General features: G+C 50.7%; 2 protein-coding genes across 2 annotated transcripts in view; both read left to right on the forward strand.

Annotated features, from left to right (window-relative positions):
- LOC311322820 (ATPase family AAA domain-containing protein 2-like) overlaps nucleotides 1-17426 on the forward strand; it is a gene marked incomplete at both ends in the record, with an annotated part of 47071 nt that extends 29645 nt beyond the window's left edge. Inside the window, 14 exon segments of the mRNA XM_084454938.1 lie at nucleotides 5241-5400; nucleotides 5557-5647; nucleotides 6209-6522; nucleotides 8475-8587; nucleotides 9065-9248; nucleotides 9896-10081; nucleotides 10518-10653; nucleotides 10810-11006; nucleotides 13388-13547; nucleotides 14340-14462; nucleotides 14674-14805; nucleotides 16649-16782; nucleotides 17102-17230; nucleotides 17394-17426. Of these exon segments, the coding sequence (XP_084311064.1) occupies nucleotides 5241-5400; nucleotides 5557-5647; nucleotides 6209-6522; nucleotides 8475-8587; nucleotides 9065-9248; nucleotides 9896-10081; nucleotides 10518-10653; nucleotides 10810-11006; nucleotides 13388-13547; nucleotides 14340-14462; nucleotides 14674-14805; nucleotides 16649-16782; nucleotides 17102-17230; nucleotides 17394-17426 (2092 nt within the window).
- Nucleotides 17427-18297: 871 nt separating this feature from the next.
- LOC311322821 (zinc fingers and homeoboxes protein 1-like) lies at nucleotides 18298-21515 on the forward strand (the record flags this gene model as incomplete). Its single annotated transcript, XM_084454939.1, has 2 exons — nucleotides 18298-18333; nucleotides 18814-21515. A coding segment is annotated over exon 2 (2580 nt), but the record flags the coding sequence as incomplete, so codon positions are not given.
- Between the last annotated feature and the right edge of the window lie 4460 nt (nucleotides 21516-25975).

The raw sequence follows: 25975 nt of genomic DNA on the forward strand, positions 1-25975 counted from the left end.
CTGGGAAGCTGGACGAGAGACAGCTCGACTCATGGAACAGCTCGAGTACGAACGAATGCCAGTTGGACCGTTGACAATTCTCCACGCATTCCCTTTGGTAATGTACCAAGCTACGAGCCCTTATGAAGCAGAACAACAACAAATCTTAAACTGCGCCCTCAATGTCTTATGCGCTCGCATCCCACACCAATACTTTCACAATGCCTGTGAATTTGACATTCAATGGTCTGTAATAACTTCCAAATTAACAATCACCTTGTCTGGCTCCCAGTGGGAAGCGAGATTAAGTCACGCACAGGATATCTGTGAACTCCCAGACGAGAGCATAGATTATCAACGCACAATTTCTTGCTGGAAGGACAGATGCCAGACCACATATGGAAAAAGACGGCCCAGGCTGACAACGGGATACAGTCAAATGGAGTTCAGAAAGCGTGCGACAGGTGTTGCGGATTTCAAGAACATTCCATTCTGTGCTCTACAGCTGGGACAGAGAGATACGCAAATTGACGCAGAATGGAAAAAGCCTAGTTACTCTCTCAATCTCCGAATCTCCAGCTCTGATAGAAACTGGCAGAGCTGTGTAGTGGCAGCTTGGCTCCGAACCAGGGAAGAATTCTTCACCTTCCCCCGCACGGCTCCTCGCACACACTCACATTGGTCTCTCAGGGTTTCTATCTTGGTCTCCAGAGGCGTGACCACGTGGGTCATGAAGGTTGCAGGCATTCTGGCAGATTCTGAATACAAAATCACTTTATCAGTAGTCACGGGACTGTGTCATCATGCGGACTCTACCGACAAAGAACAGTTAATATTTGTTGTGTGTAAACAAGCACTCTGCTCTGTGGCTGCACCCCAGGAAGAGTGGACAGGACCGAACAACCTGTTAAAACACACATTCCAAAGGCCAAAGGTACTGAAAACAGAAGAGGGAGTAGTCCGCCCGGCAAACATCTATCAATTACAAAGACTGCATAGAGCAACACCAAAATATTGGCAGAGAATCGAGAATGTGGAGGTGGCCCTGAGAATGGAAGATTGTCTGCTTGCAGCCATCGTTCTCTTGATTGCTCCAACCTCAAAAAATGAAGTGTGCACACTCAGAGCCTCTGTTCTTCGAACACCAAGCTATCTTATCATCCGATCTGAGTCTTTGGGGTGGGCATGGACAGCGGCCATTCAGAGTTATGGGTGCCTCCCTCCTGACACATATCCTATTGATTTGCGTGTAGGATGTTATCAAGGCCAATGCATGCTCGACAGAGAAGAACAAGCGTGGATGACAAAACAACAGGCCAGAACTCTCTGGCCTCACCCATTGCCAGGTGCACGAGGGCAAATCTCATTCTTGGACAATTGCGAAATCGCCTTGCCACGAGGGGGGAGGTTCAGAAGAAGCTTACCAAACCCCCCCCCCTCTCCTGACCTCATAGCCCACATCCCAGGACAATTCGTGAGAACGGATGACATGCAACGCACCCTCACTATCCTCGCAGGAATAACTCATCTGTGCTCCATGACAATCCACAAAAGCACAGGTGAAAGTTCAAGAGGAAGCGACCAGTGCTCCATAACCCTGATCCCAGGCTCTTACAATTGGTGTGCCGAAATAACCCTGGCCCCGCAATGGCTGCCAGCAACGGAGACGTTCATGCTTGAGGTGGTTGTAACCCGATCTACCCGAAAAAAGTACACAGGTGTGGTGGGGGTGGAAAAAACGGAGGGAAAAGGTCGGTGCCCCTCTGCTGTCCAGACCCCCCCTCTTGTCAAAACCGACCCGGAGCCTTTGGCGGTCTCCCTTGAAATTCCCCTGGATGATGGCCACGAACAAATGCCGGTCATCTCGGCCCTGACTCAGGTCAGAACTGAAAAACAGGAAAGAACAGGAACTGGAGACGTGCAACAACAAGACGCCCTGCCAGGCTCTGTCGAAATCCCACCGAATCCCCGAGATGAGATGCCAGCCCCCCCAGAGGACACTGACCTCGAGTTGCCTGAAAGTCAGGAAGTAGGGAGGCTCGTACTAAAAACACAAGGTCAGAGGACGAGTGAAGAAAGAGCACCGATCGAGGAAATCCGTTCCCACCCCCGCCAGACTGAAATAGAGGACAAAGTTGAAGAAAAAGAACAAAAAAAGGACAAAATGACGCCCCTGGTGGACGAGGACGAGACACACGATGGCCCTCCACCTGCTGGCAAATACCTGGACGGCCTTCCAGACCAGTGGGTTGTGCCCGACCAGCCACCTCCCATTGAAACAGAACGAATTGGAGAGATAGTAGGCCAAGCATCTGACAAGGTCGTCAATGGGGTGGGAGATTTCTTTAAGAACATTCTAGCTTGGCGTCCGACCCGCAATATCACAACCTTTTCATCACCTAAGGAGGCGACAAAAACACTCTCCCCACACGACCGCTTCCGAGCACCCACAACAAACAGCTGGTACGAATGGGTGAAGTACACCGGGCGCCAGGCAAACTGGTCCAATTGCTATGTGTGTACAACTTCACGGATAGAGCGGCTGTATGTTACGAACTCTGAACTCAGTTGGAGGGCCTGTGAGACAATGATCAACAAATGGTTGGAGACGTGCGACCCCCGATGTGCAACGCACAGTGCCTATCAGCGTCAATACTGTACGGAGGAATGTGCGCGTCATCTGGGATATGCTGAATTCTTGAATGCCAAGGTCCCCAGGCCCTCCTGCAAAGCCGAATGTCTTGCTTACTTAGGATCCACTGAATACCTGGAGGTTTTTCAGTGGCCGGGGGGAAGATCAGATGTCGGAAAGGAATGTGACAGCCTAGATGTGCGCCTGTCCACCAACAACGCTGTTCAAACAGAACCAATTGGAGCGGAACTCTGGCTAAAAGGCAGCTTCGAATGCTTTGAAAAACAGGGAACACACCCAGTGGGACACCTGCCAGAATACCTTTGCAGCACAATCTGGAATGTAACGGACAACTGCCCCACAAAACAGCCTGATGTGGCTGGAACCAATGCAAAAGTAATCAAAGGGGAACCAAGCGACCCTGAACCGCCGACCTGCCCATACCATTACCAAGATCAGGCAGTGGCGGATCAGTACTGGCTGTGTAACAAGCATCACCTGCACTCAACCTTGCCCACAGGATGGTCAGGACGGTGTGCCAGAGTACAGGCCACAATGGGGCTGATAGTGCTTCCTCGTCATCTGATAGACAACAAGGCCATTGATACACAAAGATCCAAGCGCAGTTACGAACCTGACCCGGAAGTTTACCTGGATGCAATTGGACAGCCCAGAGGAATCCCAGATGAATTCAAGGCCAGAAATGAAATTGCCTCAGGATTCGAATCAATCTTGCCCTGGATCACAGCCAACAAAAACACGGAGTGGATCAACTATCTGTACTACAATCAACAAAGGTTCGTAAACTACAGTGCCATCGCATTCAAGGCTCTAGGAGAACAATTGGCAGCAACGTCAGCAATGACATGGCAAAACAGACAGGCACTGGACTGGATTCTTGCAGAAAAAGGAGGAGTCTGTGCCTTGATTGGAGATGTGTGCTGTGTGTTTATTCCGGACCACATGGGAGGAGACGGAGATTTCACCATGGCCATGAAAAAATTGAACAGTCTGAAAGAGGAGGTGACGGCAAATGCAGGCCACCAGCCTGACTGGTTTTCATGGGTGGAGGGAAGTTGGGGGCGGATGGGGACAGCTTTGGCCAAAATGGGAATAATGATTTTGATTTGCCTAATAATTTTGGGCGTAGTCTTCTGTTGTTGTGTCCCTGTGATAAGGAAGCTGATAACGTCCAAACTCGCATCCCAGATGGTGGTCTCGAAGGGATCCGACCCGCTGGCAGCTGATGGAAATCAGCCAATGTACCCCGTGACGTACTGGGAGTGTAGCGATCCAGGGGGGGACACCAGTGAGGACGAGACGGCCATGGGGCTGTGACAAAATTGTTTGTAACCAAAGCACCACACGACCCCGTATATGTTAGCCTACTTCATCACAATCTTTCTTTAGAAATGTTCTACCTTATTGTGTTGACTTGGGTTGGTGGGTTAGTTAATGGTGGTGTCATGAAACGCTGTAAGCAATATTTTTAAGTCAACAGCCCTTCACATGGGGTGATTGTATAAGCAAGACTTTTCAGCCATTTACTGTAAATCCATTCCTAGTACGACTGCTTAACTTTAAAAGTAAGAGTTGCTTGTATGGGAGGGAATTCGGGAAAAATTGTTTTGAAAGACATTGGAGTGTTTAATCCTAATGCTTGCGTTTTTTCATTTATGTTTTGTGTATTTGTCAAACTGAGCCTCTGAGGGTCCGGAGTGGGAGATAGTGCGAGCTGTTGCTCCGTGGCCGCCATCGTGTGGCCAGACTCGTGAACTCCCCCCGACTGGAGACGTCGCTCAAGCTTCCGTCTACATTAAAATTGTTTTAATGTGGTAGTTGAGTGATGTTCTCAGTTGTTCTGAACAGACCTTGATACATGAGTGTCTGTTACCCTGATTACGGTATATCTGTTGTGTTATGAGTTATATTATTGTGTTTTGGTTTAGTCCTAAGATAGTACAGTAGTGTTTGATGTTTATGTTTATTTTTATCATGCTTTGTGAGGATAGAGGGGCCGTGCCCCTCTAGGGGGGGTCTCTGAGGTGGGTTTTTGCCCCCTCCTGGACAGGCCGTGACTCCAAAGGTCAAGATCTATTTTGGTGGTGTTATTCGGGTCAGGTTAACGGTGTGATTCACAGTTTGGGCGGACTTGCCCAACATTGCTTCAGAGGACACTATCATTTCCTGTCTTCCGTAAATGGCAACAAGTAGAATGACCAATTGAAATCTGTACTGATAACGACTGACCAATGACCAAACGGCAGACCGTTTGGACATACCTTGTTTAGACTAAAGGAATGTAAATCAGGGCTTATAAGCCAAACATCTATGTGATAAGGCTTTAGCTTTGTGTGAACTAAAACTTTGCTGTATCAACTTGCATGAGAGGCAATAAACCTGGATTAACCTTTTTCTCGTCTGACATCCTCTTTATTTAAGGACCCTAAAAACATTACAGTAAGATAACCTTTCTTTGAATAACTATTTGATCAAGTAAAATTGTGTAAAGAATGTTCCAACATCATCACCTTCTCTAGTTCAGTATATCACTAAGATGTCTCTATGGTCCTGTGTGTGTGTGTATAACGGAACTCTGTGTGTGTGTATAACTGTACTGTGTGTGCAGCTCCATCGTGTCCACGCTGCTGTCTCTGATGGACGGTCTGGACAGCCGGGGGGAGGTGGTGGTGATCGGAGCCACCAACCGACTGGACGCCATTGACCCCGCCCTCAGACGGCCCGGACGCTTCGACAGGGAGTTCCTGTTCGGCCTGCCCGACCGCGAGGTTCTCTCACACACACACACACACACACACACACACACACACGCTGTTACGACAAGATGTTCTCCTTCTGACCTGCTGTGCATGACAAAGTTTACCTGAACGTTACAGTTTGAGTTCTTCAACTTTTGTCTCTCTGTTCCTCGGCGTGTGGCGCAGTCTCGTCGGGACATCCTGAAGATCCACACCCAACAATGGGACCCGCTGCCCTCCGACGCCTTCCTGGACGAGCTGGCCGACAAGTGCGTCGGTACGGTAACAAGCTGTTAAACGCTCTCACAGAAACACTTTTCCTCTACTTGAAGCTTGATTATTCCGTAATGCAGGCCGATCTTAGCGGCTCCAAACTGATACAACAGATTATACAACAGCTAGTTCCAACCGTGTGTTGTGATTGGCCAAGAGGTGTTCGGAGCTGTGCCAATGGCCAAGATATACTGATGGGCAAATCAGTCTGCTTTGATACATTGTGGTTGCCTATAGCAACGGTAAACAAAGTAGAACTATTCCAGATTGTGGATTGCTGAAAGCAACGCGATTTAGCGAAATTGAACACTACCAGCCCATATTTTTCCACAAAATATTTAATGACAGTGCAGTGCTGTTGTATAAAAGCAATAACACACTGGAGCTCATGCATTATCGTGGCTATTGTATAGTAGCAGCTGTGATCAGCCCAGTAGCAGCTGTGATCAGCCCAGTAGCAGCTGTGATCAGCCCAGTAGCAGCTGTGATCAGCCCAGTAGCAGCTGTGATCAGCCCAGTAGCAGCTGTGATCAGCCCAGTAGCAGCGTTTCCATGCCGCCGGTAGGTTACTGCGGCGCCGACATCAAGGCAGTGTGCGCGGAGGCGGCGCTGTGTGCCCTGCGGCGCCTCTACCCGCAGATCTACGGGACGTCCCAGAAGCTCCTGCTGGACGTCGACGCCATCAGCATCGGCTGCCGCGACTTCCTGGCGGCCATGGCGAAGACAGTGGCGGCCTCCCAGAGGACGGGGTCCTCGCCCGCCCGGGCCCTGGCGCCCGCCCTGCAGCCGTTGCTGGGGCCCGCCCTCGACGCCCTCCTGGACGACCTGCAGAAGCTCTTCCCCCACGCCCAGCAGGGCCTGAAGAGGAAGAGAGGTGGGTGTGCTCCTGGGCCCTGTGCCGAGGGGCCGGTTGGGTACATGGTCGGGATAATAGGCTTGGGTTGGTTGTGTCTGGTAAGGTAACCCTAACCAGGTAGGGGCTGGGGCTGGTATTAGCTGGTATGGTTAGGGGGGTAAGGCATGGTCTGCTATCAGCTGTTATGAGTCTGTTATGGTTATCTTCACCACACCTGGCACCAGGGCCTGGTGTGGGTCTGGCATGGGTCTAGAGACAGTAGTTATCTGTGGGCTGACGTGTGATGTTGTGGTAGTTATCTGTGGGGTGACGTGTGATGTTGTGGTAGTTATCTGTGTGGTGTTGTTAGATGTATTGGTGGTAGTTATCTGTGTGGTGTTGTTAGATGTATTGGTGGTAGTTATCTGTGTGGTGATGTTAGATGTATTGGTGGTAGTTATCTGTGTGGTGTTGTTAGATGTATTGTTGGTAGTTATCTGTGTGGTGTTGTTAGATGTATTGGTGGTAGTTATCTGTGTGGTGTTGTTAGATGTATTGGTGGTAGTTATCTGTGGGGTGTTGTTAGATGTATTGGTGGTAGTTATCTGTGTGGTGATGTTAGATGTATTGGTGGTAGTTATCTGTGTGGTGTTGTTAGATGTATTGGTGGTAGTTATTTGTGTGGTGATGTTAGATGTATTGGTGGTAGTTATCTGTGTGGTGTTGTTAGATGTATTGGTGGTAGTTATCTGTGTGGTGATGTTAGATGTATTGGTGGTAGTTATCTGTGTGGTGTTGTTAGATGTATTGGTGGTAGTTATCTGTGTGGTGTTGTTAGATGTATTGGTGGTAGTTATCTGTGGGGTGATGTTAGATGTATTGGTGGTAGTTCTGTGTGGTGATGTTAGATGTATTGGTGGTAGTTATCTGTGGGGTGATGTTAGATGTATTGGTGGTAGTTATCTGTGTGGTGTTGTTAGATGTATTGGTGGTAGTTATCTGTGGGGTGATGTTAGATGTATTGGTGGTAGTTATCTGTGTGGTGTTGTTAGATGTATTGGTGGTAGTTATTTGTGTGGTGTTGTTAGATGTATTGGTGGTAGTTATCTGTGTGGTGTTGTTAGATGTATTGGTGGTAGTTATTTGTGTGGTGTTGTTAGATGTATTGGTGGTAGTTATCTGTGTGGTGTTGTTAGATGTATTGGTGGTAGTTATCTGTGTGGTGTTGTTAGATGTATTGGTGGTAGTTATCTGTGGGGTGATGTTAGATGTATTGGTGGTAGTTATCTGTGTGGTGTTGTTAGATGTATTGGTGGTAGTTATTTGTGTGGTGTTGTTAGATGTATTGGTGGTAGTTATCTGTGTGGTGTTGTTAGATGTATTGGTGGTAGTTATCTGTGTGGTGATGTTAGATGTATTGGTGGTAGTTATCTGTGGGGTGATGTTAGATGTATTGGTGGTAGTTATCTGTGTGGTGTTGTTAGATGTATTGGTGGTAGTTATTTGTGTGGTGTTGTTAGATGTATTGGTGGTAGTTATCTGTGTGGTGTTGTTAGATGTATTGGTGGTAGTTATCTGTGTGGTGTTGTTAGATGTATTGGTGGTAGTTATTTGTGTGGTGTTGTTAGATGTATTGGTGGTAGTTATCTGTGTGGTGTTGTTAGATGTATTGGTGGTAGTTATCTGTGTGGTGATGTTAGATGTATTGGTGGTAGTTATCTGTGTGGTGTTGTTAGATGTATTGGTGGTAGTTATCTGTGTGGTGTTGTTAGATGTATTGGTGGTAGTTATCTGTGTGGTGTTGTTAGATGTATTGGTGATAGTTATCTGTGTGGTGATGTTAGATGTATTGGTGGTAGTTATCTGTGTGGTGTTGTTAGATGTATTGGTGGTAGTTATTTGTGTGGTGTTGTTAGATGTATTGGTGGTAGTTATCTGTGTGGTGTTGTTAGATGTATTGGTGGTAGTTATCTGTGTGGTGTTGTGGTGCTCAGAGCCGACCTGCAGCGTCCTGGAGGACGAGCTGATGTACGGTGGAGACGAGGGGCCGTCCTCCTGCTCCATCAGCCAGCAGACCCCCCCCAGAGGCAGCTTCTTCCACCTGGCCATGTAAGAACACTCTCTCTCTCACACACACACACACACACACACACACTCAAACACACTCACTCACTCTCTCTCACACACACACACACACACACTCAAACACAGACACTCACACACACACACACACACACCGCTTAATTACTTCATTCATCTGACTTGACTTCATTCTATTAATTTTCTCCACGTCTCTCAGAGCCTCAAGACCGAATGTTACGTTTCTGTTCCTTCGACATGGGGGACTTCATACCTCTTAACACACACACACACACACACACACCCACACACACACACACACACACACACACACACACACACACACCTCCTCACAACTGCATCTGGCTATGTAATAACACATGCACACCTCACAGCTCCATCTGGCTATGTAAGACGCAGGACTCCCCTTGTTGTCAGAATGGGGACCAGACAAGGCTTTGACCGTCACTTAACCACCACTGCCCCCCCCCACCCCCTCCCCTCCAGGAGTGCGGCTAGCCACCCTACCTCCCACCGCCCCCGGCTGCTGCTGGCTGGTGGTCCGGGGGCGGGGCAGAGCTCCCACCTGGCCCCCGCCGTGCTCCACGCCCTGGAGAGGCTCAGCGTCTTCACCCTGGACCTGACCGCCCTGCTCTCCGGCTCCACCTCCCCAGAGGAGGCCTGCGCCCAGGTGGGACACACACTCTGTCCTCCCTCCATCCCTCCCTCCCTCCCTCCCTCCATCCATCCTCCCCAGAGGAGGCCTGCGCCTCGGTGGGACACACACTCTGCTCTTCACCCTGTCCTCCCTCCCTCCATCCCTCCCTACCATCCATCCATCCATCCCTCTCCATCCATCCATCCCTCTATCCATCCATCCATCCATCCCTCCCTCATCCATTCATTCATCGCTCATCCATTCATCCCTCCATCCTTCCCTCCTTCCATCCATCCCCCTCTTCTCCTCTCACTCCTCCATCCCATGCTTCTAGAGTAAAATATTTTTTTGGCTGTTGTGTCTCTCCTCCTCCTCTCCTGGTCTCCCACGTGTTCAGTGAGGCCAGGCGGTCTCCCCCCAGCGTTGTGTTCCTCCCTCACCTCCTCTCCTCCTCTCCCAGGTGTTCAGTGAGGCCAGGCGGTCTCCCCCCAGCGTTGTGTTCCTCCCTCACCTCCTCTCCCAGGTGTTCAGTGAGTCCAGGCAGTCTCCCCCAGCGTTGTGTTCCTCCCTCACCTCCTCTCCTCCTCTCCTGGTCTCCCAGGTGTTCAGTGAGGCCAGGCGGTCTCCCCCCAGCGTTGTGTTCCTCCCTCACCTCCTCTCCTCCTCTCCTGGTCTCCCAGGTGTTCAGTGAGGCCAGGCGGTCTCCCCCCAGCGTTGTGTTCCTCCCTCACCTCCAGGCATGGTGGGAGGCGTCTGGCTCCGCCCTCAGGGCTTCCTTCCTCAGCCAGCTGGACGACCTCCCCTCCTTCTGCCCCATCCTGCTGCTGGCCACCGCCGACCTGACGCACAGAGACCTGGCCCACGAGGTCACACACACGCACACTCACACTCATATATACACACACACACACACACTAATATATACACACACACATCCACACACTAATATATACACACACACTCATACACACACACACACACACACACATATACACACACACACACACACACACAAACACTCATATACACACACACACACTCATATATACACACACTCATACACACACACACACACATATATACACACACATATATACACACACACACATGCACGCATACACATACACACACTCATATATACACACACTCATACTGTATATACACACACTCATACACACACACACACGCATATACACACACACACACACACACACACACACACACACACACACACTCACACACACACACACACACACACACACACACACACAGTGACATGGTTGTTGTGTGTGTCCCTCCCAGATCCAGGCCCTGTTCCGTGTGGAGTACGGGGAGGTGTTCTCTGTCCAGACCCCCACCGCACCGGAGCGCACAGCGTTCCTCCAGGACCTGATCCTCTCCCAGGCCGCCAAGGCCCCCGTCTGCAGGAAGAAGGCCTGTGAGTAGCCACACCCCCACCTGTCACCTCTCCCAGTAGCCACGCCCCCTCCCGTCACCACTCCCAGTAGCCACGCCCCCTCACAGTAGCCACGCCCCCTCCCGTCACCACTCCCAGTGTGCTCAGGCCATGTCTGTCGTACGCCCTCTCTCTCAGTGATGCGGGCCATGGAGGTGCTGCCCCTGGCCCCCCCCCCACCCCCCAGGCAGATGTCGGAGCGGGAGCGCTGGCTCCTGCAGGAACAGGAAGAGGACACCCTGAGAGAGCTGCGCAACTTCCTGCGGGACGTCGCCGAGCGACTGTGCCAGGACAAGCGCTTCCGGGCCTTCACCAAGCCTGTGGACATCGAGGAGGTAGGGGGGGGACCAGCCTGGGGCCAGACATCGAGGAGGTAGGGGGGGGGGGGGGGACCAGCCTGGGGCCAGACATCGAGGAGGTAGGGGGGGGGGGGGGGGACCAGCCTGGGGCCAGACATCGAGGAGGTAGGGGGGGGGGGGACTAGCCTGGGGCCAGACATCGAGGAGGTAGGGGGGGGGGGACTAGCCTGGGGCCAGACATCGAGGAGGTAGGGGGGGGGGGACTAGCCTGGGGCCAGACATCGAGGAGGTAGGGGGGGGGGGGACTAGCCTGGGGCCAGACGGTCCAATCCGCCCGCTCCAGTCCCCTGGTTCTGGGTCTGGTGTTGCTACGGGAAACGGCTGTTTCTCTGAGTAGAAAAATTATCGACCAAAGAGCGCCGCTGGTTCTAACAATTGCCTAATCAGCGCCAAGGGCGGGACTGACGTTGTTGTCAAGCTATTATGGAGCATTGTCCAGCTGTGCGTTCGGACAGTGCCGCAGCGAGGGCTTCTGGGTTGCTAGTGGAAACAAAGTGGCGGTAACGCGGTAGTGTACGGTTCGTTACAGCAGCATGCTACCATAATTACATTACTGTTAAATTACTACCATCATTACATTACTGTTACATTACTACCATCATTACATTACTGTTACATTACTACCATCATTACATTACTGTTACACTACTACCATCATTACATTAATGTTACATTACTACCATCATTACATTACTGTTACATTACTACCATAATTACATTACTGTTACATTACTACCATCATTACATTACTGTTACATTACTACCATCATTACATTACTGTTACATTACTACCATCATTACATTACTGTTTCACTTTGCTTCTTGTTGTCTATGGTTGTCATGGCTATGCAACAGCAATGACGTTGAAATCAAATGTCCCTCCCCCAGTCTTGGTTAGAGTGGAAGTGAGTATCAGGCTGGGCACGTAGCTCGGGAGGTCGAGTGGCCGGCTGGGGATCGCCCGGTTCAATCCCAGCTCCCGGATTGTGCCCAAGTGTCCTTAAGCAAGACACTGTGTCGTGTAAAGATTATTTACTCTGTCTTGGGTCAAAATTCAAGAAATAACTCTAAGTCCGGATTAGTTTCAGAGTCTCAAAATAACTTCAGAGTCCGACTTGAAGGAAGAAGAAGCTCGAGGCACCAAGTTTCCAAATGCGATATAGACTTTATTGCTCGTTGTAAAAACAAGATAGCATAAAGACGGAGATTCCCCCGGGAAGATCACACCTTTTCTTTGTCTACATTAACCTTTTATAATCTTAAACACCCCTTCCCCCCACCCTTGACCACATCCCATTTTCCATACATCACAACCATTTCCACCAATCAAAATGATGTCTAGTTTTGCTGGCTCAGCAAATAATCTCATATCCTACCTTCCTTCCTGTCCCCCCCCCCCCCCCCCCCTCCCCCTCCCCCCCCCCTCCTCCTTCCTGGGTGTAACTGTCTGCTCATTTGAGAGGAAATAAGGCCCGGCCGGAATCCCAACTTCCCCCCCCCCCCTCTCTCCCAGCTTCCTGGGTGAAGGGCTCTGTCTGCTTTTTAAGAGGAAAACTAGGGCTTTTCCGGCATCTCAACTGCCCCCCCCCCCCACAGGAAAAGGAGCAACTACTTTATGCAACCTCTGCATACTCATCACTATTCTCTGGCTGCTATTGGCCAAGGCTACTTGAAACCAGGCCAGGACTTTCAGCAGGAAGAAGAGAAAAAAGCATCTTGTATGCTCAGGCTGGGTGCACATTTATGCTTTCCCGCGTTAACCTGATTCAGTGGGGACATTCCCTTCTCTACACATCCGTTCCCGATGGCTACATCTGGTGGTGACTCTTTATACTACTATCCCTCATGAGCAGATCAGCTTTTACAAGATTACAATATCATGACATGATTATAATGCAGGGGAGCTGAATCAATTTAAATCACTACAACTGAACCCCAAAACCACTCACGTGCGGCATGGTGGCGCAGTACCTGGTACTGTCTCCTCACAGCAAGAAGGTCTCCGGTCCTTTCTGTGTGGAGTTTGCATGTTCACAAGGGTTTCCGCCGTAAAGAACCCAATATGAAAAACATGCAGAAGAACAGATCGCTAACGCTGGTGCTGGAGCTACTTCAGACTACTTCAGAGCTGATGTTCTAGATCCGTTTGTATCCAGTGCAGGAGCTTTCGTTTTTTTAGACGGATACTTTAGACTGACACTTCTTAGCTGATGTTCTAGAAGATGTTCTAGAAGATGTTCTGGAGGAGGAGCAGGAGCTCCAGCATAGAACATTTGCGATGCCGGTGTTCCACTCCGGGGAACTCGTGCCCGGGTCAAACGCTGACTTCCCATGTGTGTGGTTGCTCTCTGCCCAAGGTCCCCGACTACCTGACGGTGATCCAACACCCCATGGACCTGTCCTCGCTGCTGTCCAAGATCGACCGCCAGCGCTACGTCACCGTCCAGGAGTTTGTCCACGATGTGGACCTGATCTGGAAGAACGCCCTGGAGTACAACCCTGACACCGACCCCTCCGGTAGGACGCCAGGCTGAAGGTCATCCCATTATGGAGGCTATCTAGTAGCCTCACAGCCAGACCTATCCTCCTCCAGGTTTTGTGCGGTTCCAGCGCTGGAGAAGGTCTGGCTGCACCCCATTAGGAGGGAAAAACACTTTTTCTATTACATTACATTACAGTCATTTAGGTAAATGGTAAATGGACTGCACTTATATAGCGCTTTTCCACCTTAGCGGCACTCAAAGCGCTTTACAATGGCATCTCATTCACCCATTCACACACACATTCACACACCAATGGTGGCAGCTGCCATGCAAGGTGCTAACCTGCTCATTGGGAGCAATTTGGGGTTAGGTGTCTTGCTCAAGGACACTTCGACATGTGGACAGTTGGAGCTGGGATTCGAACCACTGACCCTTCGGGTTAGGGTTAGGGTTGATGCTTTTATCCAAGCGACTAACAATAATTCTATTTAACGTAGGAAATGCCAATGTACTACTACTTGCCAGAACTCACAAGTGCATCTCCTTTCTAAAACAAGTGACTAAGCTTAATCTAGTGCTGAATGATATACACTATTTATATACCAATCACAATCATCTTGGGCAGCGTTAGCTGTTTTTTTTTAAAGCTTTGCAAAATAGTGTCGGGGGATTGAATCTGGTAGGCACCGCTGAATTTGAGCAGTTGTTGAATACACGGCACTGGACAGCTCCTACACCCCCCCTCCATCTCTCTTTCTCTCCTTCTATCTCTTTCTTTCCTCTACCCCTTTCTCCCTCTTTCTGTCTTTTCTCTCTACCCCTCCAGATCGCCAGATCCGCCACCGGGCGAACGCCCTCAAGGACACAGTCCACGCCATCATACGTCACGAGCTGTCGGAGGACTTGGAGAGGAGCTGTGAGAAGATCAGAGAATCACGCACCAAGAGAGGTGATTTAGCTGCTTCAGTAACTGATTAACCAACCAACTAACAAACTCATTAACTTATTAACGAGGCAACGTATTCATTAATTAACTGAACACTGCTGTTTCTTGGGAGGGAAGCACAGTCACGGCACACGCTGGGGCAACTCTTGCGCTGCGAGGCGCCAAGGAGTGAGATGTTCTTGAGATGTTCTCGTTCATCCAATTTGTTTCTCAGCTGGTGCGGTGCTGTGTGACGGGGGGGAGCTGTCTCCCCTGTCCGCCCCTTCCCACTGCCAGACGCCGCCCAGAGACAGCGAGCCCCAGAGCTTCAGCCCCGCCCACGACGCCGGCACGCCACGCCACGCACGTAAGCCTCCTCTCCGTAACCTTCCTCACACCGTAACCTTCCCTGTTAGATACAGCCATGAAACCAGAGAGGAAGTCCTCAGGAGCAAGGGCCGTCTTGGTCTACGGAAAGAACATTTCCCCCATGATTGTGTGTGTGAGAGAGAGAGAGAGAGAGAGAGAGAGAGAGAGAGAGAGAGAGAGAGAGAGAAAGAGAGAGAATAGAGGTGTTGAGCGTCGGATCAGGACAGGAAGCAAGGAAGAGCAAGAAAGAGGAGAGGAGGATACGCCCTCCTGTTGATCAGAGGACCAGGAAGAAGGAGAGAGAGAAGAAGGGAGGAGTCGTCAGGAGTCATGGTCTATACTTCTGCCTGTCTGCCTCTGCTCTGTCTCTGTCCTGTCCCTGTCCTGTCCCTGTCCTGTCCTGTCCCTGTCCTGTCCCTGTCCTGTCCTGCACTCTTCCTGTCCTGTCCTGTCCTGTCTGTTCATCTCTCTCCATTCTTTCCGTCTAATGACCGTCTCTTTCGATCCCTTCCTCCCTTCCTGCCTTCCTCCCTCACTCCAGCTCCAAAGAAAAAAACAGCACAAAACACAATGGAAAATCACGTTGAGTTCTGGCATCATAACACAGAGGACCCAGACTGTCCAGACCCAGACTGTCCAGACAGGCGGTTTGAGGAGGACTGGTAGATGGAGCTGGGTCTGTAGGTGCTGTGGGGACCAGGATGCTGCTCCTACCAGCCTCCTCTCCTCTCCTCCTGCTGGCCTCTAGCTCCTACCAGCCTCCTCTCCTCTCCTACCAGCCTCCTCTCCTCTCCTCCAGGCTCTGCACCAGGATGCTGCTCCTGCTGGCCTCTAGCTCCTCTCCTCTCCCCCAGGCTCTGGCCCTGCGTAGAGCATCTGGACATGGAGACGACACGCCCAGTAGGTTCTGCCTCTGGCTGAGCCACAGAAGGCCCGTCTCTGTGGGTCCACCATGCTGCTACTGACCTCTAATTCCCTCTACCAGCCCAGCCACTGACCTCCGACCCAAGGAAGCAGTCTAGGCTCGGCTGGGCCTCCCTGGACTAGGTCTCGGTTCTGTTTCAACAGCCGAACCCCTGCTCAGTTAAAAGTGACATACCGTATTGTACCTCGTAAGAGTGAGGTGTTTTGGTAGTACCACTGTCCACTGCTGCATGATGGGTAATCGGTGCATGCAGAGAGGTTGGGGCAGTGTTTCTCATGCTGCTTGCTTCTGTGCTTCTGTGCGTGTTGAGTGCTGTGAGTTTACTAACACCCCCTCATGCATGAACCCCACTGTGTGAACTGGAACAGGGGGCCCAGGTGTTGTCTCCTTCACCTCCCCCTTCCCCTGACCCCTGTCAGTCCCCCGCCTCCTTACTGCCCTCCTCAACTGAGCATGACCCTGTCTGATTGTCTTCCTTAACTCCACCCATCTCTAGGGATGTAACTATAACCCATATAATGATAAACCGCAATAAAATCTGATTAAATTTATTGTGATAAAATTATCATTAAAACCGTGTTTGATTCCCATGCTTTGAAAAACTCACTGTAAATACTGTCCAGCATCAACCAAAGATAGCAACAGTCTCAGCATTATTTTAATATTTATGCAAACAAAAACCGCATGGTGCTTCTTATTTTATTTGTGGTTTTCAATACAAAACTTGGTGAAATGATTTCAGTGTGTATCAGTAGTTTCAGTGTGTATCAGTAGTTTTGGGACATTTCAGCACATTTTAACACCGTTTCATACCATGATCATACTGATAACTGTCATAATTCTGGTGACTGTAATGGTGATAAATGCTCACAGCGTCTCTACTCACCCTGCCCCCGTGGGCCTGTTCTCCCGGCAGAGCGGCGTTTGGGCCGGGTCACGCGGGCCACCAGGACCCTGGCCCAACAGCAGCAGCTGATCACCGAGGACGAGGCCCTGGAGATCCTCTCTCAGAAGACCCAGAACACGGTGGTTGACCACCACCAGCTCCAGGTACCCGACAACTGAGCCACGCATGGTCCAGCTCCACGTCCTGAAGAGACCTCTGGCATCTCCCCCCTTCCTCTCTAATCTAACCGTCATGAGTGATAATGGAAATGTGTGGTCTAACGGTGTGGAACATCCCAGCATAGACAGACTGACAGACAGACAGACTGACACACAGACAGAAAGACTGACACACACAGTCTTGAGATATCTACACATTACAACTGGGTAGCAGACGTAGTGATATCTACACATTACAACTGGCTACCAGACGTACTGGTTTCTAGAGGTGCTGTACTGGTATCTCCATCTCATGTATCTCCAGGAGCTGCTGGAGAGAGCGGTGTTGAACACGGAGGGCGCTGAGGTGTGTCAGCTGGAGAAGCTCTATGCTCTGCTCTGCCAGAGCATCTACAGACACCGCAAGAACCACAACAAGACCGAGCTCTTTCAGGTCAGAACCGGCTCTGGCCCACAGATCAGCTACATGGACAACAGGCCTATAGTCCTGGAGACTCTTATCAGGGGACCAATCCTTAGGGGTTGGAAAATACTCCTCCACTTATATGATTTGCATCATAACAAGATACTGTCAGTAACACTGACTTCCATTTCAGGAAATGAAGAGAGAGATCGACAGCTTCTCCTAACTTCTCTGGATGTTTGGACAGTTTGGACAGTTAATAAAAATATATAATGCATCAAGACATTTCTGTTATTCGTTCTAGTTGTTAAATGTAGGATAGTATCCTATTTATTTCTTTATTTAATCATTGCCTACAGACAGTATATTAATTTAGGTTTGTTCGTCTTTGAACACTTTAAAGTAATATTGGTTGACTGCTGGTGGGTCATTTGTATGAATGTTCTTAAAGTGTGAATTATGCAGTTTTTGGATCTTCTGGTCTTTTCTGAATGACCCGTCCCCTGGGGAAAATAAAGTTACTTTTGTTTCTATTCCGTTCTGTTTTGCAGTCATGGTTATTTTACAGCTGCAAAGTGCAGAGATGAGGGAACACTCTTTAGAAATGAAACGCACCCCGGAGAAGACGTCGCTTCACGATGACGCATAGGCGTCAAACACAAGGTTTACTCGTTTTGGGGGCTTGAGACCCACTGTAGAACACGGCACCCGGGCGGTCGCTTGTCTCGAAATGGAATGGGCACCGCGGGGCGACCCGTGATAATAATCGAAAATGGATAGTTAGAGCGACGCTGTAAGGAAATAAGAAATGACTGTGGTCATTAGATTCGTTGAACTACCTGTGCCGTTTATAACCACCGTTTTCAATGCATAAACTAATCCAACAAGGCGGCGTTTAGTTACGAAAATGAAAAGCGGGGAATCCCGTCGAGACTGAGAGCCCTCGCTGTTCCGGTAGCTGGCTGCTAACAGCAGATGGGTTGGCTGCGCCAGTGCTGCTCTGGTTCTGCTGCCGCCGGGGGAGTCGCCGGGGCGGAGGGGACGATTGGGTGAAGGCGGAAGACGGTGCATCAGAAAGACGGAGCGATGTTTGGAGGATACGGTAGTTGTTGCGACAGCGGCCGTCTCTGCAGGTCGGTATCGAGAGGAGCGGCGCTCACATGCGCCTATTTGTTAACTTGCCTGCTATGAATAAAAACAGTCGCATTCCTCACTTTTTAGATTGCTCGTCCCATCCCCCAAAGCGGAGCTAGCTAGCGAGAAGGAGCTGCTGACCCCCCTGCAAGAGACGCCGTCCTCACTTTGAGAACTAGTCCACGCTTCCGTATATCCACCATTTGCCACTTCAATTAAATTTGAGTTCATGCTTATTTAGTTATTCACAACGGCGACACATGGCATGCAGTCTGATGACAGTCGCCACAATTGCAACAATTGGAGGATGACGTTACAGTGTAACTTGTAGGCTGTGCCTGCAGTTTGGGGTGTTCCCAACTTTGATTGATTTGAAGTGACATGCACGTGCACTGATATCTTAACGCCCCCCCTCTCTCTCTCTCTCTCTCTCTCTCTCTCTCTCTCTCTCTCTCTCTCTCTCTCTCTCTCTCACACAGGATTCTTGGATACAAAAGATAGTCTGCATGGAGCAACAGGTCCTGATCCACTTTTTAGACTAAGAGATTAGAGACAGAAACACACACACACACACACACACACCGTCCGCCACAGACTCAGGATGGCGAGCAGAAGGAAGTCCACCACGCCCTGCATGGTCCCCCCCCAGCAGCCCACGGACTCCGACCCGGACATGGAGGTGGTTCCTGAGGGGGAGGACGGGGGAGACTCTGCCGCTCTCTCGCCCGACAGCAGGCACGGCGAGGACGACCGGCCGGCCTCGGACCACTACATCAAAACGTCCGACTCCTGCAGCGCGGAGGGGGGCTACGAGTGCAAGTACTGCAGCTTCCAGACGGTGGAGCTCAACCTGTTCACGCTGCACGTGGACAGTCAGCACCCTGACATTGTCCTGAACTCCGCCTACGTCTGCGTGGAGTGCGACTTCCACACCAAGCGGTACGACGCGCTGTCGGAACACAACGCCCGCCACCACCCGGGCGAGGACAACTTCACGCGGACCATGGTGAGACGCAACAACCAGACCATCTTTGAGCAGACGGTCAACGACCTGACCTTCGACGGCAGCTTTGTGAAGGTGGAGGACGAGGAGGAGACGACGATGGCGGCGTCCTGTAAGGGCATCGCCCTCAGCAAGACACCCATCATGAAGATCAAGAGCAGGGCGGAGCCCAAGAAGTTCCCCAAGATGGCCGTCGACGTCATCAAGGTGGAGAGCGACGGGGAGCAGGACGCCAAGGAGGCGGTCTCTGGCTCCGCCCCCCCAGTGGCGCCGCCCCCCGCCCTTGTGGCCGTCTCCACCCCCATCCACGTCCAGCCCCTCCAGCAGGGCATCGTGGTCAACAGCTCCAACCTGCTCCAGATCAAGACCGGCTCCGGCTCGGCCACCATGCTGCCCCCGGGCACCCTGGCCCAGGTCCTGTCTGCCCTCCAGAACCAGCAGAATCAGCTGAACCAGAGCCACACCCACCAGCTCCTGATCCCGCTCAGCAGCATCCCCACCTACAGCGCCTCCATGGACAGCAACGTCCTGCTGGTCAGCGCCTACAACCGCTTCCCCTACCCCTCCGTGTCCGAGATCGCCGGCCTCTCCGCCCAGACCAAGTTCAGCGAGGAGCAGATCAAGGTGTGGTTCTCCGCCCAGCGGCTGAAGCACGGCGTCAGCTGGACCCCGGAGGAGGTGGGGGAGGCCCGGCGAAAGAAGTTCAACGGCGCCGTCCAGGCCGTGCCCCAGACCATCACCGTCATCCCGGCCAACCTCTCCGCCAACGGCCTCCAGTCCATCTTCCAGACCTGCCAGATCGTGGGCCAGCCCGGACTTGTGCTGACCCAGGTGGGGGGCGGGAGCTCGGTGCCGGTGGCCCCGCCCATCACCCTGACCGTAGCCGGCGTGCCCGGCCAACAGGCCAAGGCGTCCGAGCCGACGGCCGCCACCGAGACGGCCGCCACCCACAGCCCCGACCCTCAGGGAACCAAGCCCAAGAAGTCCAAGGAGCAGCTGGCCGAGCTGAAGGCCAGCTACACGCGGAGGCAGTTCGCCACCGAGGCGGAGATCTCGCGTCTGATGCGGGTGACCAACCTGACCAAGAGAGCGATAAAGAAGTGGTTCAGCGACACGCGGTACAACCAGCGCAGCGCCAGGGACCACGAGCAGCGCGGCGCGTCCAGAGACCTCCTCGCCGTCCCACTCAGCGACGCCTCCCTCGCCACCGACGGCAACGACAGCCTCCTCGACGGCAACGGCCTCTCCGCCCCCAACGCCACCATCATCATCGACTCCAGTGACGACGCCGGTGAATCCTCGCCGACCTCTGCCGGGCCGCCCTCCGCCGGGCCGCCCTCCGCCCGTCACGAGCCTCCGACCTCGGGGGCGGAGAGGCCGCCGACCTCCAGCGACCCGCGGGTCAAGTTCCGCCATGCCTTCCCGGACTTCACGCCTCAGAGGTTCAAGGAGAAGACGGCCGAGCAGCTGTTGGTCCTGGAGGCCAGCTTCCAGAGCTCGGACACGCCGTCGGACGAGGAGCTGAGCCGGCTGAGGTCGCAGACCAAGCTGACGCGCCGCGAGGTGGACGCATGGTTCACCGAGAGGAGAAAGTTGCTGGACGCCGAGGGTGGCGAGAAGGCCAATCAGGAGGGGCGCGGTCAGACCCCTCCCGCCGGCAGGAAGATCACAAAAAAGACCCCGGAGCAGCTCCACGTGCTGAAGAGCGCCTTCGTGCGCTCGCAGTGGCCCACGTCCGAGGAGTACGACAAGATGGTGGAGGAGACCGGCCTGCCACGGAACTACATCGTCAACTGGTTCGGAGACACGCGCTACGCCTGCAAGAACAGCACCCTGAAGTGGTTCTACCAGTACCAGGGCGTCAAGCCTGACCAGGGCCTGAACGGCGCCGGCGGGAAGCACAAGAAGGCCAGGAAGCGTTTCCGTGGCTGGTCCAGGAGAACCCGCAAGCCCTGCCCCCCCTGCAAGAGGCCCACCCCCCCCGTCAGGCCAAAGACCGGCCAGCGGTTCCTACGGGAGCACTACCTCAGACACCGGGCGCTGAACGAGAAAGACCTGGACGAGCTGGTGTCCAAGTCCAGCATGAGCTACGAGCAGGTGAGGGCCTGGTTCTCCCAGGTGGGCAGCAGGGTGGAGAGAGGGCTGCAGCCCTTCGGAGAGGAGTGGGAGGGGGAGGAGGAGGTGGTGCAGGGGGAGGTGCAGGGGGAGGTGCAGAAGGAGGAGGAGGCGGCGAGAGTGAAGCAGGCGGACAGCGAGGGAGAGATGGAGGTGAAGGAACAAGGGGAGGAAGGCAGTGAGGAAGACGATCATCATGAAGATGATGAGGATGAACGCCATGATAATGAGGATGATCACCATGGCGATGAGGACGAGGAGGATGGCCATCGCGAGGAGGAAGAGGAGGAGGCTGAAGATGAAGCCAGTAATGGTGAACACAGGGAGCAGCAGCCTCAGGCCACCAGCCAACCAGAGGAGGCCGGGGAGCCATGATGGAGGAGAGATGGAGAGATGGACGTAAGCAATAGAGGGATGAATGTGGAGGGTGGATGTGAAAGGTGGAGGAGGGTGGATGTGGAGGAGGAGGGGGGTGGATGTGAATGGGATTAGAATGACCTCATGATGAGGATGTAATGTGTGATTGGACGTTATTGTCATCAGCAACATTCATTCATGTCAGATCCGTACCCTCAACATAATGTCAGGCTTCCACATTTAGCCAACTCAGTTTCAGTTCTAGGGCATTGAGGAAGGCATGTTTACACATGTGTTGTTAATTTTTCTCTTCTTTCTTTCTCCTTCCTGTTTGTCGCTGTCTCTCCCCCGACAGGAGATGAAGGACGGAGGAAACACAAGTGCTTTGGCGTTAAACCGCGGGGACCATCAACACAAACAAACTAAACAAACCATGTATATTATGCCAAATAATTTACCAAGGGGGTAATAGATTGTGTTTTATCTGGGCTATTTGGTTGTCTAGGACATTTTTACAGTGAGCACTGTTTTATCAGAACTGCTGTCTAGCAGATCCCATACATTTCTATGAGGTAAAACCTCACAATTTATTTCTTGCAGGTTATGTAATAACTATGTAATAACTTTGAGACCTTTCTAGATGATGGAAATATGTCCAGGCTCAAGAGGTAGGCCTGTATGTCCCAATGTTTTGTATTTGACGTACTGGCCGCTTGGGTTTAAAACCACACTGTTCTGTGAAAACTACTTCAATCAGTGCCATCTGTTTGACTTAATGTTTTAAAACCAAACCAGTGCTGGAATTCTGCATAACTGTGTTTTTTTTTGTTTTGTTTTTTTTAGTATTCAAGCTATTTGTTCATTTTCTTAACAAAACAGAGGGGTAGATTCAAATTGGTGTTTACCCGCTTTGCTGGGGGGGGGGGGGGGGGGTTTCTCTGTCTGGTTTGTTGGGGGGGGGTTCTCTGTATGTCGCTCTCCAGACAAACCAGGGACACGTCCTGCGCTTCAGGAACTAGTACCATTACCTCAGTCGTTTAAGCTACGAGTAAGATTGTGACATTGTTCATTTTAGATGGGTTGTTGAAACAAGGTTTCTTTTGCATGAGACGGTCAGTCACACGTCTTTCAGATGGCAGTGCATCATCTTCTTTTCTGTGTTTTTTTTTTGGTCAAAGAATAAGTGAAAATAATTTTGTTTGCATTTTGTTTTTCTTTCTCTAATACGGGTTGTGAGAATCTTTCAGGTATTCAGCAACAATATTTTTAGGGACAAGAAACCACACGAGCACTTGGCTTGGCTTTGTTAACGAGAGCCTGTTCACGTTTGTTATACAGTAAGATGATGCTGTCCTCTGCTTCCTCTCTCTCTCTGTCATGTAGGACTATACTCAGATCTGGATGTACAGGATTTTATATGCAACTGCAACTAAAACATTCTAAGAACAATCAGAAAATGGCTAACTGTCAGATTGGTTTCAGTTAGATCTCAGCAATGTGGGATGGGCTGCATTATATTGGATCTCAGCAGTGAGGGATGGGCTGAATTCTATTAGATCTCAGCAGTGAGGGATGGGCTGAATTCTATTAGATCTCAGCAGTGAGGGATGGGCTGAATTCTATTAGATCTCAGCAGTGAGGGATCGGCTGAATTCTGTACTATGAAACAGCCCTTTATGCTGTAATAATAATGGACTGTTTTAGTAGTTTATTTATTTATTTTACCTTTCTTTCATGAATATCTTTTGTCTGCAAGCAAAAATAAACTTTGACTAAGATTATTTCTGTTTCAGACCTTGCTTTTGAGCAGCTATGGACCCTGACCTGCCTGCCTGCCAAGCCCAGCTCTCCTGCCCCGGACTGGACCGGACCGCCTCACCGTCTGTCTCGTCATGGGCCACCGGTGGACGGCGGGGCTGGGCTGGGCAGGCAGGGGACCAGGGTTTGGTAAAAGGGAAACATTTGAGTTTACAGGTATCAGGCAAGTTTACCTTGCAGCAAACCTACTCCAGCTCCGGGCCTCCCGAAGAACAAGGGAGCCATATTGTTGCTCAATCGGTTGTTTTTCAGTCCGCAGGTCCATTTCGCACCACCAGATGGCGCCCAGCACTCTATTTATAGGTCTTGTAATAAATCACCCATCAGATTAGCAGGGTGGTGGTTAGATGCTTCCATGTAGCCTAATATCTTAGATATGATAATTAACAGCAGTTGACAAGCTGCTCCGTTTATGGCATGATGAATATGAGGGGATTCAATGGGAAATGTAGAAATACCTTCAGTCTAAAGCTGCAAACTTATGGCAACATGAGGGCTAAAATGACCTCTGGCTGAAGGTTTGTGTTCCCTTGCAAACTGGACATCATTTAATTGAATGGGACACAAGTATCATCTAACGCTGAACCCCAAACGACTTCATGAAAACCTTATGAAATGGATCTAGGCCTGTTCTGTATGTCCTGTTGGTATGGTGCAGTTATTGTGTTGGCATTGGGCCTCGAAGGGGAGTTGACCCCTCCCTGACCTCTCTGTGTTCCAGGAAAGACAATCTCTACTGTACGGGGGAAAAAAGTCTGTTTGATGGCTGTTTTTAAAACCAGAGCTTGTTTGACGCTTGGCCATGAAAGGGTTAACTCCCAAAGCAGCCGCCTGGACCAGGGGTGTGTCTAGAGACCAGCTTTCATCCTGTCAGAGGGAGGGAGAGAGAATGAGAACGGGAAAAAAAGGAAGAAAGTGAGGATAATGTCAGGGACAGTCACATAAGGACAGGAACGAGACAAGAAGACCCTTTCTCTACTGACCCCGTTTCTCACACACACACACACACACACACACTAGATGTGTTGCGTATGGTGGTGTGGACGTTAATGCCTTCGCAGTTACTGCAGACCCCACTCTCCCCACAATTACAGAGAGAGCCAGAGACAGGGAAGGGGAGGGAGAAAAGGAGGGAGGGAGGGAGAGAAGGAGGGAGGGAGGGAGAGAGATAGGGAGGGAGGGAGGGAGAGGCACTCTAGCCTGTCTGGTGCTCACTGGGTCATACTGAGGACGAGTCTCCCTGTCTCTCCTCCCCCTCTCTCTCTCTCTCCCTGTCTCTCCTCCCCCTCTCTTCATGTCTGCTGCTGCCCGAGGTCCCTGCTCACTGTGTCGGCCTACATACACAACGCCTGTCTGTCTGCCAGCCTGTCTATATAACAATGCCTGTCTGCCTGTCTGTCTGCCTGCCTGCCTGTCTGTCTGTCTGTGTGTCTGTCTGTGTGTGTGTCTGTCTGTGTGTGTGTCCAGCTCACTGGATGTGCAGGATGGCTGCAAATACAACATTCCCTAAGCCTGACACACACACACAGTCTATAAATAAAGCTCTCAACCCCGTATAGCTCCACCTCCACCTTGCTATCAAAAATTCTATCTGTCTATCTGTTTATCTCTGTCCATCTATGTATGTCTATTTCTATTCATCAACCCATCTATCTACCACCAATCCATCTATCTACTGTATCTACCTACCTACTGTATCTATCTACCTATCTATCTACCTATCTATGTATCTATCTACCTACCTATCTATCTATGTATCTATCTACCTACATACTCTATCTATCTACCTATCTATCTACCTATCTATGTATCTATCTACTTATCTATCTACCTATCTATGTATCTATCTACTTATCTATCTACCTATCTATGTATCTATCTACTTATCTATGTATCTATCTACTTATCTATCTACCTATCTATGTATCTATCTACGTATCTATCTACCTATCTATGTATCTATCTACCTATCTATGTATCTATCTACCTATCTATGTATCTATCTACCTACCTACTGTATCTATCTACTTATCTATCTATCTATGTATCTATCTACTTACCTATATGTATTTATCTACCTACCTACTGTATCTATCTACCTATCTATCTATGTATCTATCTACTTATCTACCTACCTATCTATGTATCTATCTACCTATCTATGTATCTATCTACCTATCTATGTATCTATTGATGTTGGATCACCTGATTAACCTTACTGGTCAATGAATGCTGAGAAGAGAGTAATCTTTCTGTTGTTTTATTCATCATCAAAAGCATGTATCAAAAACATACAGTATCAAAGCTTTGGGCTTTGGATCAATATTGATTTCAGACATAGCTTAGTT

This window comes from Borostomias antarcticus, assembly GCF_949987555.1.
Source record: "Borostomias antarcticus genome assembly, chromosome: 21".
In the NCBI taxonomy this organism is placed as follows: Eukaryota; Metazoa; Chordata; class Actinopteri; order Stomiiformes; family Stomiidae; genus Borostomias; species Borostomias antarcticus.